General features: G+C 46.2%; 8 protein-coding genes across 8 annotated transcripts; 4 read left to right on the top strand and 4 right to left on the bottom strand.

Moving 5' to 3' along the window:
* Positions 1-317: 317 nt before the first annotated feature.
* On the top strand, positions 318-1,981 carry N7478_011013 (uncharacterized protein; the record flags this gene model as incomplete). Its single annotated transcript, XM_056927227.1, has 2 exons — positions 318-781; positions 853-1,981. 2 exons carry the CDS (start codon positions 318-320, stop codon positions 1,979-1,981), a joined length of 1,593 nt encoding a protein of 530 aa, XP_056774275.1.
* A 1,087-nt stretch (positions 1,982-3,068) lies between these two features.
* On the bottom strand, positions 3,069-3,264 carry N7478_011012 (uncharacterized protein; the record flags this gene model as incomplete). The annotated part of the gene is given in 2 exon segments (XM_056927226.1): positions 3,069-3,105; positions 3,122-3,264. 2 exon segments carry the CDS (start codon positions 3,262-3,264, stop codon positions 3,069-3,071), a joined length of 180 nt encoding a protein of 59 aa, XP_056774274.1.
* Positions 3,265-4,397: 1,133 nt separating this feature from the next.
* N7478_011011 (uncharacterized protein) lies at positions 4,398-4,746 on the bottom strand (the record flags this gene model as incomplete). Its single annotated transcript, XM_056927225.1, has 2 exons — positions 4,398-4,554; positions 4,658-4,746. 2 exons carry the CDS (start codon positions 4,744-4,746, stop codon positions 4,398-4,400), a joined length of 246 nt encoding a protein of 81 aa, XP_056774273.1.
* Positions 4,747-5,135: 389 nt separating this feature from the next.
* N7478_011010 (uncharacterized protein) lies at positions 5,136-5,357 on the top strand (the record flags this gene model as incomplete). Its single annotated transcript, XM_056927224.1, has 1 exon — positions 5,136-5,357. One exon carries the CDS (start codon positions 5,136-5,138, stop codon positions 5,355-5,357), a length of 222 nt encoding a protein of 73 aa, XP_056774272.1.
* Positions 5,358-5,759: 402 nt separating this feature from the next.
* N7478_011009 (cation-translocating P-type ATPase) lies at positions 5,760-9,177 on the top strand (the record flags this gene model as incomplete). Its single annotated transcript, XM_056927223.1, has 4 exons — positions 5,760-6,002; positions 6,066-6,331; positions 6,392-8,450; positions 8,515-9,177. 4 exons carry the CDS (start codon positions 5,760-5,762, stop codon positions 9,175-9,177), a joined length of 3,231 nt encoding a protein of 1,076 aa, XP_056774271.1.
* Positions 9,178-9,394: 217 nt separating this feature from the next.
* Positions 9,395-10,965, bottom strand: N7478_011008 (uncharacterized protein; the record flags this gene model as incomplete). The annotated part of the gene is made up of 4 exons (XM_056927222.1): positions 9,395-9,658; positions 9,718-10,596; positions 10,659-10,762; positions 10,836-10,965. The coding sequence occupies 4 exons, from the start codon at positions 10,963-10,965 to the stop codon at positions 9,395-9,397; spliced, it is 1,377 nt and encodes a 458-aa protein (XP_056774270.1).
* A 2,255-nt stretch (positions 10,966-13,220) lies between these two features.
* N7478_011007 (uncharacterized protein) lies at positions 13,221-14,237 on the top strand (the record flags this gene model as incomplete). Its single annotated transcript, XM_056927221.1, has 1 exon — positions 13,221-14,237. The coding sequence occupies one exon, from the start codon at positions 13,221-13,223 to the stop codon at positions 14,235-14,237; it is 1,017 nt and encodes a 338-aa protein (XP_056774269.1).
* Positions 14,238-14,375: 138 nt separating this feature from the next.
* N7478_011006 (uncharacterized protein) lies at positions 14,376-17,970 on the bottom strand (the record flags this gene model as incomplete). The annotated part of the gene is made up of 3 exons (XM_056927220.1): positions 14,376-15,476; positions 15,550-16,493; positions 17,289-17,970. 3 exons carry the CDS (start codon positions 17,968-17,970, stop codon positions 14,376-14,378), a joined length of 2,727 nt encoding a protein of 908 aa, XP_056774268.1.
* Between the last annotated feature and the right edge of the window lie 58 nt (positions 17,971-18,028).

Here is an 18,028-nt window from a genome sequence, read left to right as displayed (position 1 = left end):
CTAATGCCTTTCCCCCCTTCTCACTCGCAGCAATAGTATATTCCTTCCGAGCCCCCTTTCCAGCTAACGGTGTATAGTCCATAACTGGGATGGCTAGCGCGCGCCACAAACTCGCGCTTGTATTCGCCAAGACGAAGCCTTCCCAATGTCTCAGGCAGCCGGCTAGCTGCCTAGACTAGCCCAGACTAACTAGTCTAAGCGGGGCCCGAAGCTCCCAGTTCAAAATGAACCCTGAACCCCCAAATGCTGGAAAACCAAAAAATCAAAAACAAATCAAAAATTCCAAAAAACTGCGCTTGTGACCAAATTGATTCAAAATGGCACTCAGAACACTCCCTCTGGAGATATACGCCCGAACAATCTTCCATGTCTCCTCAATTCGCGCCCTATCCGCCGTATCGCAAACGTCTCGCGCAATGCACTCCCTCTGCGACATGAAAAACCGCGAAAGATTTCACCGGATTTGCATCGACGAAGCCAGAATTGAGAAGACATTCAATCTTTTAATGGAGATACTTAAACAGCGCAGTTTGGGAAAATACGTGCGCAAAATTGAACACCGTTACCGGAGACCCTATCAGGTACCTGCGTATACAGAGGCGAAGGAGCAGCGCAGCCTCAGCGCAGAGGAAATGGATCTTCTTCGGAGCGCGGTCCAGAAAGCGGGATTTAGTGGCACTCAAGAAAGCGCTGTGATTAATATGCTGATGCAGAAGGATACCAGTGGTAGAGATGGTGAGTTAGGGGATGTTGGAAATCGTATCAGACTTAGCAGAATTTAGTAAGGATCTACTCTACGTACTCTTTTTATCTTTTGATTCCATCGCTTACTGGATTTCTTTTCTTTTCTAGCCCCAGTGTAATCATGGGAACATTCATTACGCAAGCATTAACGGCAATGCTTATCTCTGTTTCGCCTAATCTGGAGGCGTTGACAATGACACAGCCTTTCGAGTCATACGACAGTTTCAACTATGAACCCGAGAAGAATCCTCGGGAATCATTCACCGACTTCCCTATTGACAGAATTCTGCGTCGAGCGAACACAGACCCGACCAGTGTTCCGTATCTTCAGAATCTTCGCAAAGTCTACATCATAGTCGACGAAGTAATCATGGGTGGAGATGATCGATCCTACGTCGGTCTCGAGTTCTTCGACTGTATAAAGCTCATTGATAACCTCCCATCCATTGAATCAATAGGCACTGACGCCCTTATCGAAGACGAAAATGATGTTGCAACTCTGCTCCCTACATCATCGAATATAAGTCGAGTCTATTTGAACCACTGTGCGCTTAACACGCCTTATCTTGCGTATATTATTCAATCTTGCAAGGTTTTGAAGGAATTCCAGTACACTATTGGTGGCCGCGACGTACTAGATGGACACTTTTGTCCGCTTAATCCCAAAACCTTCATTAAGGCTATCTCTCCTCATAAAGATACTTTGGAAGTTCTGGACATCGACGCTGAGGCAAATATACATGACTTATCATATTATTATGATGATGACTTTGCTCGTGCTGATAAAAGATTTGACGAAGTGCTAGATCCCTACCTCGCAGAGGACGACGGAATTCTACTCCAACAAGAACAGTTCGTCCAGTCTTTCTTGGGAAATTCAGGTTGTTTGAAGGACTTCCATGCCTTGAAGCGAGTTAGTCTTGGAGTTGGATTCTTGTTATATTTTGCTAGAGGAGTTGGAGGCAGTTATGAGACAAGAGATCCAGCTACATTCAAGTTGGTGGAATGTTTACCTGAGGGGTTGGAGTATCTTTGTATAAGGGGATATAAAAAGGGACGGATTGAGAAATGGGATGAGCAGATTGATAGCCTGATGACCTTTTGGCAGTCGGGGAAGTCGAATATTAAGGAGATTACGGGTGTTGAAGAGGAGATTCTTAATGCGAAAGATTTGGATGATATTGATAACCAGGAGCACTTAGTGTGGGTGTTGCAGGAGGATACACACGTGCTCTGAGATTGAGATCGATTGAGATTGGGATTTGGAAATGCAAGCGAGATCTTTTGTTTTTGTAACCGATCTGTACTACATACTATCTGATATTAATATTGAGATAGAAATAAACAAAAAAACTTTGAACCTTGTTGAGTTTTAAAAAGTGATTTGGAATACATTGAAGTAGAGTCCACGACAACCCAAATTAAACCGTCTTCCGGAAGGTTTCGGTATATATACACGAACTACATATTCAAATACTGTGCTTGTTGACGTGGAGGCTATTTTAATTTCACACAAAATCCTTAAATTCACAGAATGCCCGTGGTTCAACTGGCTGCTCGTACTCATAAACTGCAACCCCCGCTAAATACGTGTAACCGCCAAGATACAAGAGAAGGCTACACACCTTATTCGACCCATGGTAAATACTACATTCCAGATGTTTCTATTCAAAGCACGCGGCTAATTACTTTCAAATCCATAATTTGATCTCATTAAACTCAGCATCTCACTCCCCGAACCAAACACCAACCGCCAATCGCAAAGACCGGACGTCATAGAGCGACCTCCCAGCTGAAAACCTTGGAATCTAAAGTATATCTAAACTCATCGCACCCTTTTACTTTGTAAAACCTTTTAGTCACAAGGAATGCCCTGTTATCACTATGCTGGAAAACTCCACTACGCAAAATTATGATCATGATCCGGGTGATCAGGATCTTAAAAGCTCAGCTGAATACTCAGGCCACAAACTACTAATTGCTACTTCGGTATTACTTGCTGTTCAAGCTACATGTGTGATTATTCGATTTTCTCTACGATATAAACGGAAGATATCGTACGGGCTAGATGATTATGTGGTATTTCTTGCATTACTCGGGCAAGTAGGGTGGGGGGTTGTGATAATCGGTACGTACTAACCACATCCATCACATTCAACATACACTTGAAACAATTCGAGTTCTCTACATTTACTAACACATTCATTGCAAACTGAAGGCGCAGTACTACATTCCGGAATGGGATATCACACACTATACCTCGAGCAAACGAATCCAGACCTCATAATATCAGCAAACAAATATCGCACTGCAGAAGCCTTCCTCTACGTTCCAAATGCAAATTTACCCAAAATATCAATTCTACTTTTATACTCACGAATATTCACCACCGGTTCCCTCAGAATAATATCGATGATCTTTATAGTCCTCCTCCTTATCCAAATAGTCGTTTGTGAAATTATGTTGTTCGTCATGTGTCGCCCGTTTGCCGCGAACTGGGACCCAAATATCAGCGGCCATTGTCTTGATACAGTCGCTATTTATACGTGGGGAAGTCTACCGAATATTATTTCTGATGTGGGGTTATTAATTCTGCCTATGCCGGCTATTTGGTCGTTGCATACTAGTTTGCGGACGAAGGTTCAGTTGACTATTACTTTTGCGTTGGGGGGTTTGTATGATATATTCGTTCAGTTTTTGAGGAAGGAAACCTACTAATGTGGCTCTTCTTCTAGTGGATTGATTATCTCTATTGTACGGTTTAGATCTTTTTTCGTGCATCAAAGTAATGATTTTACGTGGATTGGAGCTACGCATGGGATTTGGGGACAGGCGGAACCGGCGTCGTATCTTGTTTGTGCGTGTGTTATTACTTTTAAGCCGCTTTTGGATGCGGTGTTTTGTAAGAGGAAGATAAGTTCTGTTCAGGTTGAGGAGGCTTTGGTGCCGAAGAATGGGGTCTTCGGGCGGGACCAGGTGGTGGGTGGAAAGAGAGGAGGCGCAGGATGATGAGAGGTGAAAAGTTTCGTTTATCATTTAAATATAAATAACATTAAGATGCTATGAGGGATATGTTTGGACATTCCTAGTCTACGAGGCCTTCATGCTATTTCATCTGGGAAATATGAGGTTTTACATATTGGACATTTGTAGTGTCGGTATTCAACCCAAGATGTAAGACAGGTGAGATGGAAGGCGTGGTGACATCGACTGAGAACAAGTATACAGTTCTCGTTATGCTGAGAATCAGATTTGATATTTCGTTTTGGTTTGTTGGGACTATGTTTGCGTTTGCCGTGAGGTAGATGTGCAGGCTCGGGTGAAGATGGATAAGGCGAGGAAGAAAGAGAAGACAGACATATTGCACTGAGAGAATGTTAGCACATATTCAGTAGAGTCAGTGTCAGGCCAAGACAAGGCTCGAGGACAAGTTTGCCAAGAGAGATAACAATATGGGAGGAGACGTAAGCAAGGGTCCAGTTGTTAAGTGCCCAGAGAGGAACCAAGATAGTCGTGATTCAAAATGACCCTATAGGGCAGGAGGATCCATGGCCCAGCCCTGGGCATTCCCCGCAGTGTATCACGACCCCTCGGGCCAAGACATAGGCACGGTTAAGACGGGAAGGTGGGAGTAGAAAGTAAATAATAAACACCTACCACATGTCCTGGCAGTAAAGAGCAGTGTCACCGGGCACATTCTGTTGCTCTAGCCATCTTTCGACGGAGACTTGCTCCATAGATGAAGTGAGATGTAGACTTTCGCTGGCATGCCTGGAAGCAGCTCGTCGTCGATGTTGCCACATGATTGCCCTGAGCAGATAAGATGGTTGGTTAGTCACTTCTGAAAGCTTCCATAGTAATTCTGTGCATGAGTGTGATGTAGCCAAGTCTTGGCCATACTAAAAATACTCACATTGGAAGGAAACTGATCAAGGAAAAGAGGGCCACAGCGCCGATAACGATACCGACTATCTCCCCCCGAGGCATAGATTCCTCCACCATAGTGGGGAAGCATGTGCCCAGGTCCCTGGATCAAGGAAGATGAAGTCGCAATACGAGCAGAACACTCCAGGAAGGAGAAAGGAGTAATCCAATGAGAAACTTCCTGCTAGCCCCGGATTTGCTCACAGGAGCAATACAATGCCAGTCGGTCGGAAAAGTCAAGGTAGCGCTAAAGTGAGCACATATCCAGTATTCTTAACGAAAAGGAGCATCGGTAAAGGAACAATTATCACTGAATCGAATTTGCCACCGTGCAACCGGTATAAACGGGGAGACTTAGAACAAAATCTCAGAACCTCGCGGGAAAAGAGACCAGATTTGAACTCTGCAGTGGGCACTCAGACCTCGCATTGTGCAGCACGCCAAGAAGCGTCCAAGATGAGCCAAGAATGACACATTACCGCCAGGCGTTGGAGCTATCAAGCGCGGAGACATTGCCTAGACCGACGCCCGGAATCCCGCTCTTGGCGTTCCGCTCTACCAATCACCACGCGGTGGCTAACTGTGACCGAACCGGCGCCGAGACCAGTCGTGTGCGTCATTGCGGTCTCGGCGTTTTCCGCGAAAAGAACGCCAAGGTCGTCCGCTATATAGTCAAGTTTGGTTGGTGAATCTTATTGGTTGGCTATATTGGCGTTCCCCAGATTCCACGCTGGAACGATATCTGAGATTCGGAGCAGAGTGCCTGTGGATCTGGACGTTCGGGGGAGAATTTGCCATTATCCCGAGAGGGGGAGTTATATAAGGAGGGGTTGCCCCGGATTCAAGCGAGAGGATCTAAGAATTGTAATTGAGTGTACTTTACAAGAATCAAGAATATAGTCTAGATTCATACTCATTCCATTGAAAGAATTGTATTCTCCAGGTTTACTACACTAGTGTATGGACTCACACTCTGTGGAGGATACTTTCTATATGACACCACCTTGAAAGAACATATCTTATAGAAGTACACATACAACAACAACCGAACTCGATACAGAAACAGTATCTACTAGGTCATCCCCAGCTCAATGTCTTCAGAGAAGACCCAAGTATCGGGTGACGCGCCTAGCCACCCTTACCTATCCAACCCCCCACACTACTTGACATGTGAAGCTGTCATCAACGAGCTAGGAACAAACTCAGACGATGGCCTTACAGCGACCGAAGCGAAACAAAGAATTGATAAATATGGCGAGAATATTCTGGAAGGAGGCGAGGGCGTCTCATTTGCAAAAATCATCATTCGACAAGTTGCCAATGCAATGATGCTCGTAAGTTTCTTTGTGTTCGCTGATCTTTTCATCAGATATGACAATGTACTGACTTATTCTTAGATCCTCATCATCGCCATGGCAGTTAGTTTTGGTATTCAGTCGTGGATCGAAGGTGGATTTATCGCAGCAGTGATCGCACTCAACGTCTTCGTTGGTGTTTATCAGGATTTCGCAGCTGAGAAAACTATGGACTCTCTTCGTTCCCTGAGCTCTCCCACTGGTGTTGTGACCCGCGATGGAAAAACCGCCACTGTCCCTTCAAACGAAATTGTACCCGGTGACATGGTAGAGTTGAAAGTCGGCGATACCGTTCCCGCAGATTTAAGGTGAGATGACCCCGAATCTAAAGTAAATTCCAAGATGCAGTCGATACTAATCGTTCACAGACTGGTTGAAGCTTTCAACTTCGAAACCGACGAAGCTCTCTTAACGGGCGAGTCCTTGCCGGTTCTAAAAGAATCAGAATCCACTTTCGACGCTGACACTGGGCCCGGAGATCGTCTTAACATCGCATACAGCTCCTCAACCGTGACCCGCGGACGTGCCAGAGGTGTCGTAGTCAGTACCGGAATGCAGACAGAAATCGGTGCTATTGCCGCAGCCCTGCGCGGAGGAGATTCAAAACGTCGCCCAGTTAAGCGTGGACCAGAAGGAGAAACCAAAAAGCGCTGGTACATCGAAGCCTGGACCCTGACTACCACAGATGCGATCGGTCGGTTCTTAGGCATCAATGTCGGAACACCGCTGCAGAGAAAACTGTCGAAGTTAGCTTTGCTTCTATTTGGAATTGCAGTCGTCTTTGCGATCGTGGTCGCTGCCGCTAATAACTGGCGCGGTGATAACGAAGTCATTATTTATGCAGTTGCAACTGGACTGGCTATGATTCCGGCATGTTTGGTCGTTGTCTTGACTATTACTATGGCTGTTGGAACGAGGCAGATGGTACAGAGACATGTTATCGTTCGCAAGCTTGACTCTTTGGAGGCTCTTGGTGCGGTAACTAATATCTGCTCTGATAAAACTGGTACCTTGACTCAGGGCCGGATGGTCGCTAAGCGTGCTTGGATCCCTTCTGTCGGAACGTATTCTGTTGGGCCATCGAACGATCCAATTAATCCTTATGAAGGTGATCTGGGCCTTGAGCCAGAGTCTCCATTGAAACTGGGAAATGATTTCAATAAAGGTCAATCTAAAAGCCCTGCAGACCTGCTGGAAGGGAATGATCATTTGAAGTCATTTCTTGATGTCGCGGCGCTGGCTAATCTAGCCCATATCCACAAGACACCTAGTGATGAATGGCAAGCCCGTGGAGAGCCGACTGATATTGCCATCCAAGTATTTGCGTCTCGCTTTGATTGGGGATCCGATCGTTGGATTAAGGGTGAAAAGCCGATTTGGCGACAAAAGGCTGAATATCCCTTTGACTCTAGCGTCAAGAAGATGTCAGTCATATTTGCCAAGGAGGAATCTGAGATGATCTTCACGAAGGGTGCCGTCGAGAGAGTTCTCGAGTCCTGCACTACTATCACATGGAAGTCCGGTTCAACTCCAGTATCTTTGGATGACGATATTAGGGATGAAATCCTAGAGAACATGGAAGCCCTTGCAAAGGAAGGCCTTCGAGTTCTTGCCCTGGCCGGTCGAGAATATAACCCTGCCTCAACTTCGAAGAGTGACGAAGTTCCTCCTCGGGAAGAAATTGAACAGGACCTTGTTTTTTACGGACTTATCGGCCTGTATGATCCTCCGCGCCCCGAAACAGCCGGAGCCATCAGCCAATGCTACAAGGCAGGAATCTCTGTCCACATGGTCACTGGCGATCATCCCGGAACAGCACGCGCAATCGCCGCCCAAGTTGGAATTATTCCAGCGAACATGGATACGATTGCAAAGGATGTTGCGGACGCAATGGTCATGACGGCTGGTGAATTCGATAAACTCTCAGAAGATGAAATTGACAATCTTCCTACCCTGCCACTTGTAATTGCTCGCTGCGCACCAAACACCAAGGTCCGCATGATCGAGGCGCTGCATCGTCGTGGTCGTTACGTTGCCATGACAGGTGATGGAGTAAACGACTCTCCTTCGCTGAAACGTGCTGATGTCGGTATTGCCATGGGACAAAATGGCTCGGATGTTGCAAAGGATGCATCTGAGCTTGTTCTCACGGATGATAATTTTGCATCCATTATTAACGGTATTGAGGAGGGACGTCGCATCTTTGACAATATCCAGAAATTCGTCCTTCATCTCCTCGCGGAGAACGTGGCACTCGCCTTAACATTGCTTATTGGACTTGCATTCAAAGATGAGACGAACCAATCTGTCTTCCCTATTTCCCCCGTGGAAATTATCTGGATTATCATGATCACTTCTGGTCTTCCAGATATGGGACTGGGAATGGAGCGAGCGGCTCCAGATGTGATGGATCGGCCACCACAAAGTGTATGTATCTCCCGACACCTTCAAACTCATTACTCCATGTATAGCTGCTAACCTTCGAATATAGAAACAAGGTATCTTCACTTGGGAGGTGATCATAGACACTCTGGTATATGGCGTGTGGATGGCAGCACTTTGTCTTTCAGCCTTTGCCCTGGTAATGTTCCGATGGGGAGACGGTAACCTCGGAGAAGGCTGCAACACGCAGTATAATGACCCAAGCAAGCCTTATACCTGCGACACCGTCTTCCGTGCCCGCGCAACAACTTTTACCTGCATGACCTGGTTTGCGCTCTTCCTCGCCTGGGAAATGATCGATCTGCGCCGAAGCTTCTTCCGCATGCAGCCTGAGTCCAAGCTCTACTTCACGCAATGGATGCATGATATCTGGCGCAACCAATTCCTGTTCTACGGTATTATGACTGGATTTGTACTTGCGTTCCCGATTCTCTATATCCCTGTTATCAACCACAGTGTTTTCAAACATTCTTCGATTTCATGGGAATGGGGTGTTGTTTTTGTTGAGACAGTTCTCTTTTTCCTTGGTATTGAGACTTGGAAGTGGTGCAAAAGGGTGTATTTCCGTCGCAAGGCATTCAAGGAGGTGAAGAAAGGCGAGCAACCTGTTGGTGAACGTCGTCGGTTGAGAGATTTCAGTCGCAATCCTACTATGAGTCGATCGGAGACTCAAGCGACGGGTGATTTGAAGGTTGAGCAATCGATTGTTTGAGGGAGATATGAGGATGAACATGAACATGGTGCATTGATCATAAAGCATATTTTAGATCATTTTCTTTTGACAATATTTCATAAATAGATGCGCATAGACAAATGATATATGTTCAATCAGATTAGTATTAAACAGAAACTCACGTAGTAGATATAAATGAAATAATAACAAAGGTCGTTCAAATATCAACATCCCTGATTTGATACAGCATAGATCGTTAAAGCTCAGCATTTGGAGTGGCCACCTCGGTGTCTTTTTTCGATGACCGACGAGGGCGTTCGCAGCCGTCGGGATAATTCGTTTCAGTCCATGGCTCCCAGAAATGAGCACCACCTTTCAGGGATGTGACGCTCTCCCAGATGGTACAAAATACAAACAAAGCCATTATAATCGAGAGGATTGCAGTAGCATCGAGGTGGTGGGCCAAGGGGAGAAGAATCATAATGATACCTGTAACAGGGCGCATTACCAGACGGTATGGCTATAAGAATATCTATCAGCGGACTGAAAAGATTAGGCTGGACCTGAGCTTCAGCATACCTTTTCAACACATAGGGCCCCATGTTCATCTTTCGAGCCATGAAGTAACGCAAATGCGTACAGCATGAGCATACCAACACCCAAGCCCCCGCACAATAGCCACCGCTGCGCATCCTCGAAGTCCTCTTCCTCCACCGATGCGGCCGCGACATGACCACCGGCCAACAGACTAGCAATCAGAGGGAGATGGACGAGCGCAAAAGCAAATGCCGTATAAATGTTGTGTCTAAGAGGATGTGCCGTGTCGATAGAACCATCAGCGTGCACATATAGCCAATTCAAACAAAAAGCAATAATCAATGTCCAAATAGCACGCAAAAGACGTTCGTTGAATCCAACAGCCGCATGATTTCCAACAACAATGAGATACAGAAACTCGCCAAGTGCAATAATATAAAAGGCTGCGAATCGGTCCACCTCGTGCGGAATATCCACCGCTGTTGAGTACTTGACGTTTAGCATCTTCTTTGCCAGAGGGCAATAGCAGAATATCCAGCTGATCTCTTCGAGGACGACAGCGATAGCGGCGGCGGCGATTTTACCCCGAATAGATACCGATTCGAAATAAAGTGGAATGTACACGCAGAGGATGACAATTGACAAGCCTGCCCATAGTCGCTGTTGCGGTCGGTGTTGGTAACTGGCGAAAGAGTTGAAGACATGGGCGGCGGCCAAGGAAACTCGCGCAACCATGTATGATCCCACAGCAGCGCGCATTGCTGAGATATCTTCATCTACCAGTGGAGCGTTGTTACCGTACATAACCATCAAGGCCATGATCCATAGAATGAGCACACGTTGGAGCAAGTCGTCATTATAAAATGAGTTCATCACTTCGCGCAGATCGCTCCAGACATGCCATGATGGCGCAAGGATCAGCTAAAAAGTAACCAGAAGTTAACTACACGCCCAATCTCATGGCTTGTTCATAAAGCTCCTACAAAGTACTTCGCAAGCTTTGCGCCAGTGATATCCTCGACAAGCGTATCCGCAAAATTAGACAGAATCGCAACATAAAGCAAATCCAGAAAAAGTTCGAACCGCCCTACAGAATCCATCCATACACACATCAGTACACGCTTTGGACTCGCGCATGCGCGCCGATGCAAAAATCGTACCTGCTTGTCGCTCCTCCTCATTGCGCTTCACTAACCGACCATTTTCGAACCATTGTAGGGCGCGTGGCTGCCGTAAAAGGTAACGGGGATTGGATTGAAGTTCGTTTACATCAATCCCAGCTCCAGTCATATTGTGTGGGCTGCAGGTCTCCTGTACGCGTCGCGTTGCACTCGGTCGCAAGAATTTGTCGCAAGGGATGAAGCAGCTTTCAGCTGTGATCGGCGTCGAGCCCCACCGTTCTTGGCAGCTTATCTCGGATCATCTAAGCGAAGATCGCGTCAGACCCTCAGGAGGTCTTTGCATCATGAAGATTCGCGTGTCGGGAATGTTGTTTCGTAACTTCGTATAGAAAGTTTGAGTTTATACTATATTTCCGTGATTGCCGTCATTATACTATCTCTATCTATCATTTGAAGCCATGAAGATTTCAAGTTGACTTGTGATCTCGCTTACTTCCATCAGCTCTTGGCGCTAAGATACGTCCACCCGGGCAAAGTGATGGATATATTCCACATGAAATATTCATTTTTGCACAATTTACTAAACCTGTGATAAGAATCAGCACGTAGCTTGTGTTGGATAGTTCCACTGGACCAAAAAGCCTGCCCAGGTACTTTCGTGGCAGGTATTCTAGATTAATTGCTACATATTAGCATCCCAACCTGGTCTTTTCTTTTCATTTTCTTATACGATAATTTTTTTTTCTTTACATCAGGCTTAAATGAGCTTGTAAATGTATATTCCACCATTCAATCCGATCGTTCTGCTGAAGTTTACGCTGAAAATGAGCAGAAATCAATTGGATGGCGGCTGCCCGAGGTCAATCCCTAAGTCCGAGTCTTCAAGCACACACCATTGTATTTTTCTCGATTTTTTGGTTCTACTTTTCATCGGCAACTTGAAGAGACTGTTGAACATTGCGAAGATTAATGTAAAAACAATATAGCATCTGAAGCTGGAGCTATCGTCAGGTGGCCGGATACGTTCAAGTTGCTTGATGCAAGGATGATTGAAATGTAAACACAATAGGTAAATGGCCATGGAGCTCCCCTAGTTGGTCAAGGAGAGCTATCAATTTGCTCTAGCACAAGATTTTTGTATGATTTCAATAAAACTTCTAGTCATAGATGCTTTTATAATCGTTTTAACTGGAACCTGCGAGACCGACCTTCTTCTTGGCAATACCAGCCAAGAATATTTGATCAGGAGATAATTATCCATTCATCAATCAATCCCGTAATCTCGAAAAGAAAAACTCCGAGCTTAACACAGAGTGAGCGGTCATTCCCGTTCCCCGTAGGAGATTTTCCAAGGTTGGGAGTATCTTTGTCGATCACTTGGGCTGCAGAGGCGGGGTTTGGTCATGCTTATACTCGCAAAAACCGAAATCTGTCGGCAAAACTACGGCCATACCATGTAAGACACCACGGTGCATATCCTTAGTGCGTAAATTATTTCCGATGGAACCTGCTTTTTCCATTGAACTATATGGTCATGTCTTAGCGTTATTGGTAGGCGGTGGAGGCTTTTCAAGGAAGCCGTGTCGATCTCTCCCCGCACTTTGGTCAATCTTCACCAAGGCTGGAAACATTCCTGCGGAGTAATGGACCTAAATGGTCAGTTTGATTCAGAGCTTAGAATACTGTATTAACTGAATCAGCAGACAAGATGCTTTGTTCTTGGAAGAAAACATCATACAATGCGTGATCCATGAGGGTTGTTTGTGGAAAAGTGGAATTCTTAGCGATTCCGGGGACAGCGGGTCATCGATATGTGGGCGTACTTGGGCGATATTTAAGCATGGGATTCTCGCTAGAGGCGTTGGAGGCGTAGCTCGGGCCTGCACTAAATGTAAAGCTCCTTATAGAGCCTTGGAATCTTAGTGCACTTAAGCTAATGTAGGACATTGACTGATGACGTATATACTAATATATCAAAGCTCCACTATTGGCAAAACCTCAACTTTGAGCATGCTCGCTAATAACCGATACTGTACTTTTCGGCTAATAGGTTCTCTCTCTATTGGTCATTCTGCATGGTATTGCGACCCTTTGAGCGTCGGGTATATCCTCAACCCCGTGGGGAATGCGCCATTTGAAGAGAAACATCAGCAGGAATAGTGGGAATTGTGGGGCAAAGTGGATGATGTCTTCATTCTGCACATTTGTTTCGGGTCTGCTGCTGTGAATCTTACACTTCTTAGAAAGGAAAGATTATATGGAGATCTCCGAAGGTCACATCGACGAAAGCAAGGTACCATGCAGCATAAAACTATATAAAGCTGTTCTGTTCCCCTAAAAATTGGTTATTCTCATCATCGAACTGAAGAGCCTAGGTGCATTCAATTACATTGCTCCTCGTCAAAGCGATCCTCGACAGTCACGATGTCTTTCACTCCACTGCGTGTCACTCTCGCACTCGTAGCCACAGGTACTCTCGTGGCTGCTGGACCTTGTGATATTTACGCTGCCGGTGACACACCCTGCGTCGCGGCACACAGCACCACCCGTGCCCTGTTTGACGATTTCGATGGTTCATTGTACCAAGTGTCTCGCACGTCTGACGGCACAACTATAGACATCGCACCTCTGACTGCTGGCGGTGTTGCCGACGCAGCTAGCCAAGACACTTTCTGTGCCAGCACAACATGCAACATCACAATCATCTATGACCAATCTGGCAACGGCAATGACCTCAGTCAAGCTCCACCTGGCGGTGCAGCAGAAGGTCCCGAATCCGGCGGCTACGACAGCCTGTCTGATGCCACTGCGGCCCCAATTACACTTAATGGCCAAGCTGCATACGGTGTTAAGATCGTGCCGGGTAACGGCTACCGCAACGACAATGCCGTGAATATAGCTACTGGTGATGCAGCAGAGGGCCTCTATGCCGTGGTGGATGGAACAGACTACAACGACCAATGCTGCTTTGATTACGGAAATGCCGAGACTAGCAACGACGATACCGGTGCGGGCCACATGGAGGCTATCTACTTTGGTAACAACAAGGGCTGGGGTACCGGTGCCGGTAGCGGGCCATGGCTCATGGCTGATATGGAGAACGGATTGTTTTCTGGGGAGAGTGCTACATACAACAGTGGTGATCCCTCTATCACTGCGCGATTCTTTACCGCCGTTCTAAAGGGAGAATCGAATGAATGGGCCATTCGTGGTGGTGATGCTACCACAGGCGATCTGTCTACCTACTATAGCGGTGCGCGCCCATCGGGCTACAACCCCATGCTTAAGGAGGGTGCTATCATTTTGGGTATTGGTGGTGACAACAGCAATGGTGCCCAGGGAACTTTCTACGAGGGTGTCATGACGTCGGGATACCCGACCGATGATGTTGAGAACTCTGTGCAGGCTAATATTGTGGCTGCCAAATATGCCACTAGCTAAAAATATTGAGTCAATACGATAGTCAGCGAAGTGATTAAATAGCATATGCATTAAATTTATTCATATCTGCACAATGGAGAATTTAGCTCGAATTAACACTTGGACGCTTTGTAATCTTGTGAACCTTGGAAGCGAAAATCAAGCTCCACGCATCGGTAGAAAGGTCAATGCCCTCCGGAAAGCACCCAAAAGACTCTGGTCATCTTTAATTGACCTCGACGCCATTCCGTCCATCTCATTAGTATATTTAATATAAGAAAGAAGTAGCTTGGCATAAGATGCAGCAGTTGCTGCCGCATACTCCTGAAACACCTTATTCTTATGACTATCCGAATAGTCACAGATCCCTCGGATAACCAAGCAAGGTAGAGTGTTCATAATGCCAGCTGCCTCCATATCAAAACAAAGAACATTGCTCTCTTTCCTCCATGCTGCGATTTCGTCGATGTACTCCTGTAGCGGATTCTCAGGAAGATGTGGGTCGGATTTCAAGCTGCTTAAAGCAGTCATAATCATGTGGGGAGGAGCATAGAGAACTCCGTTTTGTTCAAAGACGCCACTTCTTAGGGCCTTGCCCATATCGTATTGAATTACCCCGGGATTCATGCCAATTGGCTTGCTCACCACCACGTCGCCTAGACGAATATCGTTCGTGGGTGATGGAACACCGCCACCGATACCCACGAGTAAACAGAACTTTACAGAAGGGAAGCTTCTTCGTAAGTTCGAAGCGACATCTGCGGCAGAGTTTGTGCCGTATTCGCCGTCAGGTAAACACGCAGCGACAACCCTGTGTCGACCCATGCTACCAAGTGCGTAGTGATTTGAGTGTGCGGCTGACAGTTCGATCGTCGGGTGTGTTTGGTCGAATAAAGCTCGAACAGCCAAAAGCTCCAATGGAAGTGCACATACAATACCAACAGCGTAGTCTTCGGCTCTTAGTGATGCCAGGTTCCAATGAGTGTATGATCTGGCTAGAGGCTTTGGTTGTGTACCCTCATCCTCGGCACAAGAAGTGGGAATGGTATCTTCTGTTGAAGGCGCCTCAATGCTGGATAATCGGGCAAGATCGCTCTTAGAGCCGATTGAACTTGTGTTGCTGTTGTCGGGCCCAAGATCGTATGTTGAAGAAAGATACTCTTGCTCATCGGCTTGGATATCGTCTCTTTCGGGATCCCCAGAATCACCCCATCGCCATTGGAAATCCCGGGAAGACCCAAAAAGACCCAAACACGACCGCTCCAGTATGATAAAGATCGATGGAATTGCTGTATTGGTCTTCACCATCTGATAGTGTCGCTGGTAGAATTACCTGGACTACATCCGCGTGATTCGCGGTCGCATCCACGCACCCACAGAAATCAAAGATGTGTTCTGGGTTGTGCCATACTAGATCTTCACTGAGCCTAATTGGATTCGCCGTCAGATCACCGGTATACTCAACAATATTCTGTAGATCTGCGATCCCAGCAGCCAGGTAATATTGGTCCTTGGGAAGGGAGGCCCAGTGAGAGCAAGAAGAGTTTAACGGTTCTAATATCTCCCCGAATCCACGGCCCAAAAGATTGATCGCGTGAATAGACCGCGTAAAATCGATCCACGCCTTACCCTTTGATGCCATCTTCGCTAGCCGGGGGTATAGTGGATCTGATTCGGTGGCAAGGTCGTGGAAGTCCCAACCTTCGAAATGCGCCCGAGGAATAGACTTTGAGGTGTACCCATCGCCATCTGGCCCTACAGTATACACTTTATAATCGAATATTTGCTCAAGTATGTTGAGGAAATGCTCCGCTCTGTTCTCAAACTTGATATGTTTATCTTTGCTGTTGTAGATTGCTAAGGCCCGGTTGTTGTGGTTTAGAAGCAATGCGATAGCGGATCCAGGTATGTGTGCGCTATTAGAAGGGCCTTCTTCTAATTTATCCCATTGAAAAAGACACTCCGAGATGAGGGGATCTGTGGTATCTTGCACTATGGAAGCAAGTATAAGATGTGATAGAGCGCTAGCTCCGTTCAACAGCCACCCTTGCTTTGTCTCTTCATCCCAGAGAACGACCAACTTTTGGATAATCCACTTCAGCTTTCTAATGTATCTAGCACGGGACACGTGAAAAGGGGTGTCTTTGTAGCCAACCAGAAAAGGCGAGCAACCTGTAACTATCTGGCCACTGGTAATAAAAGTCTGACTGTATATTCTATTGTTGCGTGGTTTTGGAAGCCGAGATCCCGCTAAATCATACTTGGTGTCTTTTGTTCCTAGAATGAAACGACATTGTCAGTTCCTGTTTTATTTGGCTGGAATATTATATTGTACCAGCCAAGTATCTTGCACCTGAGTACCAGCCAAGAATATGGTGTGTCTGCGATCATCGCCCACCCACAAGGCCTTTCGCAGAGGTGATAGTGTTGTTAAGGTATGATATTTGATCACCATTTTTATTGTGGACTAAATGCCAAGAAATAGCATCATCGTGCACACCAGTGGGAACAAGCATAGAAGAGAAGCCTTTGAGGATTGGTGTTCCCAGGAAAGTGTTTAAGTATTTTGCTTGTGCAAGCGAAGCTATTATTCTAACAGAGATTTCAAGACTATTGACAGCACCATCTTTAGTTTGTCGGGATATTGTATAACCTTCAACCACAATACTGTTTCGGAAGAGACTATGCCAACATTCCCTATTAATATTAGAGATCTGTCTCTTTTTCTCAATCGTGAAAGAGATTCCTGCGCTGATCTCTGCAGCGTATTCGTGTTTTGACTTTTCATGATTATGAACAATGGTCTGGAATTGGGCAACTCGAGGTCGACAGTACGCAATTTGATCTTTATGTGGCGAAGTGCGTAGAGCGGATCCCAGCCATGAGAGTAGCTCTCCAATCTCAGCGACTAAATAAGCGGAGCCTATTGTCTCAACCTTAATATTTTGCTCCGTTGATGTGTTAGACGACTGTAACCAGGCAGCAAGTTTTGTGCCGTCGGGGAGATCACCTAAAGAGACAGAACTCACTTTTATCAATTGGCTTTTTGGGAGAGATAATGATAAAACATACCTGCAGCTTTGCTCTTTTGCAAGACTGTCTGAAGTGTCTTGAGTACTTCACCTGCAGAAGATGGCCATGTCTGATGGAGATATTGGGAACATGTAAGCGCCTGGGCTGCTTCCCGAGAACCTGTCAACGTGATAACCAACGGAAGCGCCCGGTAATTTTCTTCATTGTATTCCTGTTCCTTCAAAAACGAGATCAAGTCCCAGTCCATACTGTAGGTCATCTTATACAAATTGACGGGCTCCCGCCTGCTGAAGGTGGTCTGTGAAGGTAGAGCTTGCAAGATGGTTTTTCGAATTTCCGCGCTTATATCTGGACTTGATGGAACAAGATGGGAGTGCTTATGGATATCCTTAAGAAACCAGTCGTAGGCGGGGTTTCCAACAATAAATTCGCGGTATTTTACAAGTGCTGGCATCGTAGTACTGAGGGTTTCATCCGTATCAGTCTCTTCGATTGGATTCATATTGAAGCTCTCCGCATCATCTGAGGGATCATCATCTCCCTCATCCAAATTCTCATTCGGTTGGCCCCATGCGTCATCATTAGTTTCTTCTACTTCATACTTTGACCACTGCTCCATGATATCGTGTAGCGGCATGTTGGAGCCTGCCCGCGTCTCCCATGATGTAGGTGCATCATCCGGGGCTGCATGCGGAGGCGAATCATCTAGTATCGCGCTCATGATTTCATCGGATATTTCTCTTAGGGCTCTTGTCAGAAATACTGCTCAATCTAAATAT

This window comes from Penicillium angulare (genome assembly GCF_028827245.1).
Source record: "Penicillium angulare strain IBT 27051 chromosome Unknown utg000008l_segment0_segment0, whole genome shotgun sequence".
In the NCBI taxonomy this organism is placed as follows: domain Eukaryota; kingdom Fungi; phylum Ascomycota; class Eurotiomycetes; order Eurotiales; family Aspergillaceae; genus Penicillium; species Penicillium angulare.
Note: the sequence above shows the minus strand (reverse complement) of the source record. Positions and strands in the feature narration are given on the sequence as shown.